We start from the raw sequence: 14,055 nt of genomic DNA, 5'->3' as shown, positions 1-14,055 counted from the left end.
ATCTTTAATTGTAGAATGCGTTTTTATAATTTTTTATTTTGAAATCAAATTGCACAACAACGATTACCGTTTATTAGATCACCTTTAATATGATATAGGAACGTCTTGAATTCAACACTGCTAATGAGGGTAATGGTAGATTTCCGGTCACATAATATGAGATACTATTTCATTAAATCAAAAATGTATTTTAAACATTATCATTAATTTAGCTTAAAATATGCATAACACGATAAATCATGACAATTGCCCTTACTATATTACTGTCATGCAGTTTATCATTATCCTCTATGATGTGGATTAGGCCTAAATATTTTATACTCGGGGAAACCACATTAAAAAAAACGCACCACATGCAATACCTTATGCAACATTAAAGTTGATATAATATCAATTTTCATAATGTGCTAAGGTGGTGAGGAAACTTGCATTAAAAATTGAATATAAAGTTCCTTATAAGTTAGTCTTATAGTGATTCAATAATTATAAGAATACATAAGCACATTTTTTTTATTACCTAGTGTTTGAAGTTCAAATATCAACAAAAATTCGTCAAAATCATGAATATTTGCAAATTATTTTGTAGTTCAAATTTATAAAAAAATTTGTATCTAAGAGTTGAACATTTAATACTCAATTTTCCATAAGTTAGGCTTACAATAATATGTCTATGAATTGTTTCCTTTATGTAGAATATTAGATAGTAAATTCCATTTATCGCAATTATGGTAACTATTGTAAAATAAAAAAATTGCAACTGATTATACAAATCTAAAACATAAACTGGAAAATTATGTTTTAATACAATAAAAAAAATAAATACTTATATTTTGATGCAGAATACTGATACAAAATCTTCAACTACACGGTAACAGAAAAAATAAATAATATTGAAAAATACATTAATTAAGTAGGTAGGTACCTCAGGTTTTCGGGAAAAAATATACTCAATACCGAGGAGGTCTTGAAATCCGTGGTCTCCGCCACATGCATCCAAAAATAATTCCACTTGTATCATACTATCGATTATCATCAGTAGTTAAATTAATAATTTGTCAGACTCATTAAGATCTGTACTACCTGCGTTCTAACACTTCAATTCGCTGATTAAACCACTGCACATTATTGAAATCGATTTTCCAGTAATAATCGTTTTTTCGTTTTTGTTTCGTAAAATTCATAATATTTATTACAAGTAATTTTCAATTATACAAGCTTATTACAGTAGAAGGTTGTAAGGGAAATGTCCACATAGATTAATAAGGAAAAATTTGAGGGCTACAATGTTTTAAATACTATTCTTTACAACATTTTAAGTAATTTTTCAGATTTTTATTAGATTTAAAAGATACATGATCTGTAAACTCTTGTTATTACTTAAAAATGTGCTGATTTCACTTGCTGATTGTCGGCCTATACTTACAATATAAGCCACCTAAATTTGATTTCAGTTTGGTTGGCCAGGTCATTCAATGTCTAGGTACTGCAGTACGTAGTTTAATATTGATCAGTAAAAGTTATACGTACACAAAGTCAAAGACTTTTGTGCATTTTTCGTGTACGTTATAAGTAGAACTATATTCGTTAATTTATTCGATACTTAACTATATTTTTATAACTCAAACTATTTCCAATCAGAGATTGTATTTAACAACTAGTTTTATTTTAAGGAGAGATTATATAAGTTATACGAGTATTTTATATTATTTGACAGCTACCAACAAAGTCTGTGCAATTTTTCATAATACAACTAATATTTGTGCTAACATAATTTTGCTGCTGATTGACGATTTGGAGTAAACAAACAAAACATTAAGTACATAATTAAACTTATTATATTTTATTAACATTTTAAAAATTAACAGTATGAATGAAAATATTATTGATACAAAAGATATAGATTTATAAATTAAAACATATTAAATGGTACTTACAAAAATCACTGTAAGAATTACAAATTAACTTACCATTGTATGATAGACATTGTAACCAAAATAATAAAATGTTGTATTAATATATTTTAGTTTCACATAAACAATAAAAAATAAAAAAAGATAATTAAATCAAGGAAACAATGGATAAATTAACTAATATTTTATAAGGTTGGAACTTGGAATATACAATACAATAATTACTTATAGAAATAAAAAAAAAATCATTCATTTCAATCAAAAATAAATAAAATAAAATGAAAAAACATCTAAAGATTTAAACTTGCACAGAAGACAATATTATACTCGCTCCCTTTCAATATAATATACACGGTGCTGTTAATTCTTATAACTAATTCGTTATTTTTTTTGCTTTTTTATAAGCCATGTCATAATTGACATATTGTGTCATAACTGCAGACAGTACAAATTCAGAAGAGTAGATACCTAAAACAAGAATAATACACATTATACACTTTAATAATTCAAATAACTGAAAATCACTTGAAAAATAATCAAAAAACAAGTGTCCCAATATTATAATAAAATAATTGTTTATTTATGTAAATGTTGAACTAAAAATTTGTTATAAAATGGTCACACTAAACTAATGACTGTATAAAATAAGAAATTTTAAAAGGCAACTTTCTTATTGTAGAGTATGTGGGATGAAATTATGTAATAAGTTCTTGATTATATAATTATAACATTAAAATGATAAGTTTTTATTTAAATTTGTTATTAAGGTTAAGGATATTTGAATTTTACATTTATCATTTAAAAAATGTAATGTAAAATATTCAAATTAATGTTTACTCACCATAAGATGATCGAATAAGATCAGCAACCAGATGAAGATCATTATTAGATGCAATTACGATATATGTGTTAGGTTCAAGTTCTTGTATAGCTCTCAATGATCTTCTTTGTTTTTCAACAGTACCACCGGCTGATTCTATTATTTGTCGAACAATAAACACTGATGGATGAGTAACTCCCGGAGTCACATAAAATATCTTTCCTTTGAATAATTCGTGTCGATTTGGATTAGATAGTATTTTATGTACTTTACAAATGACTTTTTGATCTACAGAAACTTCCTCAATAGTGTAAATTGCTTCACCTATTATTTTATGAAAACATATTAAATAAATATAATATACAATCGTTTATTATAATTTCATCATACCTAAAAACATATGCTGAGTAGAAGAGTCTTTAAGCCATTCAGCATTCACAATGTGTTTAACAGTTGAAACACAACATAAAAATTTTGTAGTTCTAACAGATTCTTTCATAACTAAATGAGTAGCATCAGAATAATTTTTAGCAATTGTGCCACCAAGTTGTAAGACCATCTGTAAAAAAGAAAATTTGACTGTATTAATATTATTTATTTTTAAACATTTCATCAAATAATAGTACAGCATACCCGTTGTTCTTCTTTTCCCAAGCCGAATCCAGAAAGCATGACACATGGTCGATATTCTATTGGTGGTGGGTTGATATTTGTAATAATTATATCAGCTGTACTTAAGTCATTATTTTCTTGGTCTGGGAAATTAGTATTAGGTCTAGGTCGTTTTCTTTTAACAGGAACGGGATTATTACGTATTCTGTCATACGATTCTTGGGTAACGTTAATTGGAATTTTCCATGCTCCTATTAAACACAATGTCAAAATAAAATTTGAAAAAATGATAACCTATTGTATCAATGACTGTCAACAAATTCATTGAAATTCTAATATCATAAATTTTAGTGGTGATTATTATAGATATCTTACCCATTAAGTGAAGTACTAGATTATAATCAACTCTGAATGGATTGTTAAGATTAAACTGCTGATATTTGACGTTTTCTGGTTGATACATACACGATAAGTGGCCAAAAAGGATTTCATTTAACCATTGCACATTGACCACTGGTCGATTAATATCTCTAGCTTTTTTGACTTTTTTACCTTCTAATCTAAAATCATTAAACCACAATTTAGGAATTCAATCAATAACAATTTGGTTAACATGTAAAAAAAGTTATATAAATTAATATGGTCAAGTAAATGTGCTTACTTCCTTGTAACTAAAATATTGTTATCAGCAGAAAAATAAGATGTAACACGGGCACCTGTCAATTCTATCATGAATTTAACACGATTGCGTTCATCATTTTCAAAATTTGTCAGTGATATCAACATCTGTCGGCATGGTCTCTCTTCACTGTACGGAGTTGGAAAATGAAGAGCATACCATGGAGGCATAAGTTGTTGTTTGGTTATTATATCACTAAGCCAGTAAGCTGTAATACATCTTTTTCCATCTCGCAAACCCTAATAGCATATTTATTTAAATTAACAATTTTACAACACCTAAAAAAAGATAATTTTAACTTTTAACTTATTACCCTACCTGTTGAACAAGAGGGTGCTTTTGAGTTTGACAAAGAATATGCGTAAGCCGTAAAGTGTAAGATGGTTCAATTTCTCCACCATGGTCCAGGATGATTTGTTTCCAGGTAGGTACTTCTTTTATGGTATCTGGACATCGATCATATTCAACAATTAAAAATATACAACCAAGCAAACATTTGTCGGGTGGTACTAAAAGTTAAAAAAAATGTTTTAATCTCATAGTAAAATATAATGAAGGTACATTTTAAGTACATTTGAGATTTGGGTTGTGTCCAAAAAATCTAGCTTGATGAGGAAGCTGTTGATGACCAACAGTTTGTCCGGCAGCACTTTTTGCCAAGACTGCTGCAACTCTTACAGCAGCCGATTGATTGTAGTTTGCAGGTAATGTTTTATTAGTAGCTGCAGTGGGGACTGCTGCACGACCTACTACTTGAGCAGCACGGTTTGTTACAGTATTGTTGGTGACATTATTTAAAACTGTTCGAGACTATTCGCGAACAAATAAAAAATAAATATACATTTATTTTTTTATACATTACTACAACACAATATTATTATATATATGTATGGATATAGTACCTGATATGTGCCTTGAGTATTGCCTTGTTGTTGTGCAGCATGATGTTGAGCAGTCATCAATCTCAATTGCCCTGCCGCACTAATCTCTTGTCCAGATATTTGCTATAAAAGTTTTACATTTAGGTAAATAAATGTATGCCATATATTTTTATATTACAAATGAAGTATAAATATCAGCATGTTATTTTATTAAATAATGGTATGAACTATTATTGTTATAATTTGTTATATACACACATGCTATAATAATAATAATCAATTAAATATTAAATTAGCAAATTATTTTAATTATTATACATAAATATAAATATATTTTTAAGCTAATAATATGATTAGATTTATAATAAAATCATTAGATCTAAGTAAACAATTATTGTTAATTTTGTAGTATAATTAGAAATTTATCTATATTATGTTAGCAATACAAAAACTCCATATTTATTATAAATGATAAATGTTGTTAATAACTATATAAGGTTAGATTAATAAGCAATAAATCAATATTAAATTAGTACAAATAGTATATATATATAATTATAAAATAAAAACTGCTAATATTAAATACAAAACGAGTGGCATTTATAGAATATTAAACATGGAAGTATTATTATAATCTTATAGTAAGCTTAAATTGTCTTAAATATCCTAAAACAATATTATCAATAGTTTAGATTAAAATGACCATGCACTAAGAGTATGGATTAGCTCAATATTAGAAATCAACTGAATGAAGTTATACACATAGATATGTGTCTACGAAGACAAAATTCAAACAGCGTTGGTCCATTGCGTGTTTACTTTTTACCTGTTGCTGTGTTGAAGTAGATGATGATATGCCATTTTGTAAACGTATACTTAACATATTAGCAAGCGCAGTTTTGGTCTTAGGATTTACAACCAACGCTTGTTGATTTGATTGAGATGTTTGCTAGAAAAATGATTTTGATGCAATCACAATAGCAACAATATTCCATTTATATAAAAATAAATTGAATATTTGTGTGCATTAGGTAAAATATAATATTACAATTAAACTGTATGTTTAAAAAATTGAATGATTTTGATTTTACCTGAAATTGTTAGTTAAATAATAAAATAAGTTATAAGAAATTATTCAACAAAATAAATAAATAATAAATAGTATATGTATTTTATAATACTTTGATTACATTTATATAGAATAGTGGTAAATTATTATTTTGAAATTTGAGACTAAATTTATGTTTTAAATATATAGATACATAGAACAAAAAGTTAAGTAATATTGATCAAAGTAGCATTTGTGATTTTAATGAAAATCTTTGAGAATTTTTAAACAATGTTATAAGTACTTGAAAATTTATTTTTTTAATATCAGAAAGAAAGAGTATTTAAGTTGAATGAATAATAGTAATCAAAAATGTAATCTTACTTTGAGTCTTAACTAAAATTACAATTTTAGTTTTAATTTTTACTTTAAAATTTAAATTGATGAATTATTATTTTAAATCTTACATGTAAGTACAAAAATCATGAACATTAAAACATATATTATAAATAATACAAATAATAAAAATACTTATTGTACAAAAACAGTATTTGTAATTAAAAAATGAGTTGTTTCACATACTTTATTTGAACTTGAATGATGTAATTTACAAAATAATATCAATATTTTATTTTTATTTTTTTGTCAAGGACTTAACTATTACATTATTAAACAATATTGGATATATATGTTATTTAAGTAATGTAAAATGTAAACATAAAAATATAATAACAACAATAGTATAAATGCAAAAATAAGCTAAAATAGATACATAATATTATATAATATAATAGTATTACGTATAACATTATGACTGGAAGATATTTTGAACTACCTATTATAGAATGAAAATAGTAGAATGTAAAAACTTATTTGTTATATAATTGCAATATCAAATTAGTAAATTAAGAAATGTACAAAATAATTTTAGAATGAATAATAACAGAGTGAAAACCACACAAAAATACATTAGGTATTAAGCATCAAAAGATTTTTGCAAAAATTATAAATAAAAAAATAAAAAATAAAAAATTATGATTATACACAACATATTATTATCAGTTAAAAATTGATCAAGTAATATTCTCCAATTAGGAAAATATGCTATTTACAAATTTATGACTTCATTGTAGATTTTAGGACATTAAATAATTTTAGTAAAAGAAAATTGCTGACGTATGCAATATAAATAAAACATTACTATTAATTTAACAAGTATATTATAGTTGTACATATAATAAACTAAGTGCATACTTTCAGCTTTATGTTTTGTTATTAAATATTTAAGTGTTTGACACGTCATTCATTTTGCACTTTTATATTAGACCAAATTATGTATAATGTATACTACTGGTATACAGTTTTAAAGAATTTAGTAATAATGGAAAACCATTAACAAGTAAATATAGAAAACCTCAAACCAAAATTTTATCAAGAACACCAAAATAATGTCCATCACCAAAAAGCAATTGTCCCAATAACATGTACACTTTTCCAATGTAATTAAAATGACAAATCAATAATGTACTTACAGTAAACGGTTCTTGACTTGGTGTTTGCGTTTCAGTTGGCTCATTTGTAGGTAATGTTGGTGTCTGTTGCGGTTGAACAGCTGAAGTCTGGGCCGTAGCAACTTGAGGTGATGGTACAACATTTGGCTGCATTGCTCCAGCAATTTGTGGTTGATTAGGGGCAACCTAATGAACAATGCATGTATTGTAAAATATGATATCAAACACTTGTTACTTCACCTTAGATACCTGTTGTTGCATAGTTTGTTGTTTTTGTGAGGCATCCATTTGCAGTTGTTGTAATCTCAACTGTTGGAGTTGTTGTTGTCTTTGATGTATTTGTGCCAATTGAGCAGCTGACATTGTTCCGGAAGCTTGTTGATGTCCTGTAATAATTTTTTTATTTTAGTAAAGAAATGAAATATGAACCATCAATAATTGATTTACTAATCTTATATGTTAATTCTTAATCACACACAAGTCAAAACTAAATTTATTTAATTTTATGCGTTAGAGCTTTATACAAATAATTAATTTAATGTAATAAAAAACCACAGTAGCCAAAAAAAATATTGAGAAAATTGGAACAAGATCTAAATATTTTAAATAGTAATTAAACAAAAATATATTTGAAAATATGATATTATTATATAATTAAATAATATTTATTATAGAACGAATTATATAGGCAATAAGTGTGAATTAAATATTGACTAAAATTTGTTTATTTAAAAATTAAAATATATAGTAAGGTTTACATATTTTGTTTTTAGGTTTTACCATAGGTCCGTAATGGGAATTAGGGAAAACCAATTTTTTAGAATTGAACATTTTTAAAAATAAGGTTATATAATAATATAAGACATAAGTAATAAAGTAAACAATTTCTATAACCTATTAATAATATAAACCTTATCAATTAAAATATTTATCTTGTTTTTTTCAATAGCTGATAAGAGATGCAATAACTTACTACTGAAATATTAAAATCATTTAATTTGAAATAAAAATTATATTTAAGTTTCCTAGCATCTGCTTTACTGCTTATTTATATAATTAGTTACCTATAATATAACTTAAGTTAATTACCTAAATTTATCTACATAAACGTGTTGATAAATATTTATCATTAACAAAAAATATAAAAAGCAAGGCTGAGAGTTTATTTTTTTAATTACATTTATGTTTAAAATAAATAAATATTACTACTTAATAACTTATGTGATTTTAGTAGTCGAGGTCTTATAAAGTTTAAGTTATAAGAGTCATAATATAAATTAATTTATCTTTTCTTCATATTTTGTAAATAAAGAAAATTATAAATATTATATGTAATTATTTTAAATTGACTCCTATTTCTGTTGTTCCATTTGTTTTGGAAAGAATAATTACTGCACTAGTTTAATTTACTTCAAGGAACAACATACTTTGAGTAGGTAATACAAGTTAAATTTTGAACATGTAGTACTTACTAAAATAAAACGCATAGCTTTAACTCTAAAATTATTGTATTTTAAAGATTTGTTTTAATTTTTTTTTTTTAATGGACTATTCATAAATATGTTTTAATTAAAGAATCAAAATTCAACAAATCCAGTGGAATATGATAGTTAAAAATATTTCTTGAATATAATATAATGGCATATAAATATTATAGGTACTCATATGCATATATTTAAAAAAAAATTGATAAATTGCATTTATAATAATTGTCTGCGTTATATAAATATATTACTTAAGCTTACAATTAAATCCAATAAAAAGAAAGAGCATACCAGGTAAAAATTCTGAAACTTGTAACTAAGAGGTAAAAAGATTAAATTTTTCATACTATTTTGTATATTTAGTTGTTAATGTATCATATATATTATTTTTTGATATAACAAGTATATTCCTACTTTCTCTACCTATTCATAGTATTTAATTTGATTATTTGTACAATATCATAATCCAACTTTGTGAATAAAAGAAGTATGGAAACATACTCAATAAATAATAGTAAATATTAAGTTACAAACCTTGTTCAGTAACAGGTGCCTGTTGCCAAACTGTAGTTTGTGGTTGAGCGACTTGTTGATTGTTCACCAAAGTATTGCTGACAGTTTTTGCATTGGTTTGCAATCCAGTAGTGACTGTTCCACCTGCCATTTGTTGTTGTTGCTGCTGTTGTTGTTGAGCCAATAGCTTTATGAAAAGTCAACATTTTAAGTATCATAATAGTTTTGAATAAAATAACTTATAATATGTATTTAATACATATTATAATTATACACATTTATTACTTGTTGTTGGCGTATTTGATTCCACTGTGCTTGTTGAGCTGGTGTCATCCCAGTAGACGATATTAGTTGATGATTGAGAGTACGTATCACAGTGGTCTGACCATTGGGTGTTGTAGACGGTCTGACAATATTTGTACCTCCAGCTACACCTGCAGCTTGCTGCTGACGAGCCTAAAAGACAATTATTATTTTTTATTGATATATAATACAATTATTTAATTTCAATCATACGGTAAATTGTTGCAAGACAAGGTTTCTCTGTTTCGTTAATTTATTAATAAATGCCAATCGTTCGGCAGGATTCATGGCTTGTATTTGCTGATGTGTTTTTGCATCCATATGTATCATCTGTTGTGGTCCATGCTAGAAATAGTTATTGTTTACAAATACTAAGTTAATAAATAAATTATAAATGGTAAAAAGTGATCAATTACCGGAGACTGCTGTGACCATATTACTTGTCTTTGATCCATTGGCTGTGGAATAGTTCTTTGAATGGTTACAGTTTGCTGTTGAGGCCAGTTAGTTTGAGTAGTTGGTTGTGTGTTTGCATTATTCATGTTGGTAGCTGGTTGTTGTCCTATAACTAAGGTTTGTTGTTGTTGGATTTGTTGGGATTGTTGCTGGTTAACTTGAACACGTGGCTATAAAATTATTAAAATATGTTCATTATATAAAATAAATGTAATAATATAACAATCAGTGGTCCGTAAAGAGTTTTGGAGAGAATGTCTATCCCTATACTTTAGAGAAATAGTAATTAAAAATAGCACAGTCAATAAAAACAAATTAGAAATAACTAATAACAATGAACGGCAAATTAATGAAATGATCATTTAAAACTCATAGTTAGACTTAGATATTAGAAATGAGTAGTAAAATAACCTGTGTTAATGTTAAGTCTTGTGTTTTCAAGGTTATACAGTTGTCTCTAAATGTATGTTGAATGTTTTTTTAATTTATAATTTAACATCTATTTGAGTTTTTATTTTTTGTCTTTTTATAATAGAAAAAAAAAGAGTATTCTAAACCAGTTTTAATAAGGATGTATAAAAATAACCTATTTTTATTTTTTACATAATATTTTGCAGTATAAAACATTTTCGGTCTCCTCAGATAAAATAGTAGGATAGATATTCACGAACCCCCATTGATAATATTTATATATTATATTAATAAGAAAATATATTTAAATAATAGTACCATGTTAGATGGTGGATGAGCCATTCGCCATTGAGTTGAAACAGTCCCACCACCTTGTTGCACAATGCGTTGTTGAAACATTAATCTCTGCTGCTGTTGAATTAGGAGTTGTTGTTGATTTGATGGATTAGATTGAGCTTGTTGAAGCTGTTGTCCATTTGAAACAATACAAATCTGAGAGGGTTGTGTAGACTGCACATTTTGTAATTGAGGTTGTTGTTGTTGTTGTTGTTGTTGTAAGTGAACTTGAGTATTTTGAGTAACTTGTTGAGAAAATTGTACTTGTTGACCATTACTTGTTTGAAATTGTATCTGTTGTGGCTGAATTTGTTGGATTTGTTGTCCCTGTTGCAACTGGTTAGAATGCTGTGGGTTTTGTTGCAATTGAACAGTTTGTTTCTGTAACTGAGTGAGTTGACCCTGCTGTTGTTGACCTTGTTGAAGTTGAACAGTTTGCTGTTGTAATTGAGGTATTTGAACTTGTTGCTGTTGTGGCTGACCCTGCTGAATTTGAACAGACTGTGGCTGTAACTGAGGTACTTGACTAGAATGTTGAATTTGTACTGTTTGTTGCTGTAATAGTGGTATCTGGTTAGGCTGTTGGCTAGATTGAAGTTGCTGGACATTTTGTTGTTGCTGGACATTTTGTTGTTGCTGTTGGCCTGACTGAATTTGAACATTTTGCTGTTGCAATACAACTTGTTGCTGTTGATTTTGAAGTTGTTGACCAGGAATAGACTGCAGTTGTTGAACTTTTTGTTGCATTTGAATGTGTTGTTGATTTTGCTGTTGACCTTTTTGCATAATTTGAAGATGAGTTTGTTGACCTTGTTGCAACTGCATATGCATTTGTTGTTGATTAGGTTGATATTGCAACTGCTGTCCGTGTTGTAACTGAATTTGTTTTGAATGTTGCATTTGTTGAGTACGAATTTGTTGAAATTGATTTTGTTGTTGGGGCATATGTATTTGTTGCTGGGATAAAAGCTGATTATTAGCATGTGTTTGCTGTTGCAACTGCAATTGTTGAACTTGTTGTTGCGATAGTCTTTGAAGTTGAGGGGTAGACATTAATGACATCATTGGTTTTAGTTGAGTAGTATTTGATTGAGCTGTTCCTTGAGCTACTTGTGACACTTGAGACGGTTGAGTCTAAATAATAAAATGCAAAAAAAATGTACATTATATATTTATCAATTAAAATGACTTTTTAATAATTATTAAATATCAAACAAAATAATGAATAATAATTAATAATAATTTACATGAACAGGTTGAGGTGTTGGTGGTGTAGGTGGTTGATTCCATGGTAAACGTTGTTTTAATTGTTCCAAACCCTGATTTTTAGGAACAACACCTCCAGGCTGTTCAATGGGTGCATCAAAATCAGCAAACCCAGTAATTGTTGACAAGCCACTAGTTTGTAATTCTATGAAAGAAAAGTTTTTTAAAAACAGTTTCAAGTTTTATTCTCAAATAACATAACTATAACAATAACATACTAAAAGATTGATTCGTAGGTAGTAATTTGGGCATGACAAGAAGTCTAGGATGATAATTAGTTTCAGGACATAATTCTTTGTTTTTCAAGCAATCAATAATCCAATCAGGTGTTACAATTTTGATCTTATCTGAACTACTTGATAAAACTGCATCATATTTTTTCTAAATAAAATAATATTTTTAGTTTTATAAAATAAATTACAAAATAAATAAATAAATAAAATAGATAATTTGTGAATTCATAATATTTAAATGGATGATATATTTGAATAAAATATTAGCATAAATCAAAACTATTAAGAAAAATATATATATTAATTAATTTAATAATATATTTGAATTAAAAAATGGTAAATAATTATTGCTTATTAGCAGGGCATAGACTTAAAGCAATTAAAAGGTATTAAAAATTTAATTTTATTCATATGCTTTAAGTCCTAAACTTTGCAACTATTAGGTAATAAGTATAAGTGTATAGCATATTTTTTTTTTACAGAAGATACCAATATTTAGTAAAATATAATATATGGTAAAAAAAATTATTATGTATATCTTTTCATGAATTTATTAACAAATACATTATAAATTACCCCAAATGGTTTGGTAACTACTAGATGAGTAGTTTTTTTAAGATTCAATGTCAGTTGGAAAGTGCCACCGTTATAGGTAACTAACGCCCATAGCATTTTACAATCATTTGCTATCTGTTGAGATACACATACAATTAATCCACTAAATAGATTATCCTCAAATGGATTAAACGGTTTTGTTCTAAAATTATATTATAAGGAAGAATACAAATAATTGGTACAAGTGTTAATATCATATAACATATTCATTAAAAATTAATGATATCTTTGTTATAATATAATATTAAATAATTTTAAGTAAGCTCATATTGTTATAATATTTTTTATAGTATTATAATACACTAATACACAATATGGTTTGTAAGAATTGAATTTTTAATAAAATTCAATTTATACTTAATTTATGAAATGTATCTATTTATTAACTAATTAGATACAACATTCAGAACGTATTTTAATAAAAGGATACGGTAGTAGTTTGTTGCATAAAACAGACATACGAATCCATTCTGGAGTTACTGTAGTAACATCATATAATTCTCTTGCAGCACTGACATCAGCTTCTACATAATTTTTTCCAACAATACAATGTGTAACAGAATCAGACAGCAAACACGTCGATTCGGCATTGCTGTTTTTGAGCGCCAATAATGCCTACAATAGCAAAAACACCACAATTAACAATTCCGTGTACAGACAAAGCGATACTTACCTCGTTACCAATTGAACCACTTGCAAAATAGACAATTTTTTCAAATAATTTAGGTTTATTGTCGCCATCCCGCGGCAAGGAAGAGTTTTGGGCCTCTTCGGTTTTTACAGAAGTATCCATCGTGGACAACGGATTTTCTAATACAATGTCAACCGGGTTTTATCAGCATTTTGAGTTTTAATAATTTTAGAAATATTTGACTAGTGACTACACTCGTAGTACATTTGTATTTTGCATTTTTCTGGTTCACAGAATAAAATAAATAATAGAACAATTACTATTTTAGTCATGAGTACCTCGGCTG

At 26.7% G+C, this 14,055-nt stretch overlaps 1 protein-coding gene across 2 annotated transcripts; it reads right to left on the bottom strand.

Moving 5' to 3' along the window:
- Positions 1 to 1,817: 1,817 nt before the first annotated feature.
- LOC114125910 (PAX-interacting protein 1-like) lies at positions 1,818 to 14,055 on the bottom strand. Of its 2 annotated transcripts, XM_027989730.2 has the most exons (22): positions 13,752 to 14,055; positions 13,509 to 13,693; positions 13,040 to 13,220; positions 12,449 to 12,611; positions 12,212 to 12,375; positions 10,947 to 12,098; positions 10,178 to 10,387; positions 9,975 to 10,106; positions 9,744 to 9,914; positions 9,480 to 9,645; positions 7,711 to 7,847; positions 7,483 to 7,647; positions 5,729 to 5,851; positions 4,924 to 5,025; positions 4,594 to 4,831; positions 4,340 to 4,530; positions 4,004 to 4,260; positions 3,718 to 3,902; positions 3,364 to 3,593; positions 3,121 to 3,289; positions 2,752 to 3,054; positions 1,818 to 2,378 (listed from the first exon to the last, which is right to left on the bottom strand). In XM_027989730.2, the coding sequence occupies exons 1-22, from the start codon at positions 13,869 to 13,871 to the stop codon at positions 2,284 to 2,286; spliced, it is 4,839 nt and encodes a 1,612-aa protein (XP_027845531.2). In that variant the 5' UTR covers positions 13,872 to 14,055; the 3' UTR covers positions 1,818 to 2,283. The 2 variants fall into 2 exon arrangements, with proteins under 2 accessions (XP_027845531.2, XP_027845539.2); XM_027989738.2 differs by lacking the exon at positions 5,729 to 5,851.

Source organism: Aphis gossypii, chromosome 1 (assembly GCF_020184175.1).
Source record: "Aphis gossypii isolate Hap1 chromosome 1, ASM2018417v2, whole genome shotgun sequence".
In the NCBI taxonomy this organism is placed as follows: Eukaryota; Metazoa; Arthropoda; class Insecta; order Hemiptera; family Aphididae; genus Aphis; species Aphis gossypii.
The sequence above is the reverse complement of the archived record's forward strand: the minus strand, read 5'-3'. Positions and strand labels throughout refer to the sequence as shown.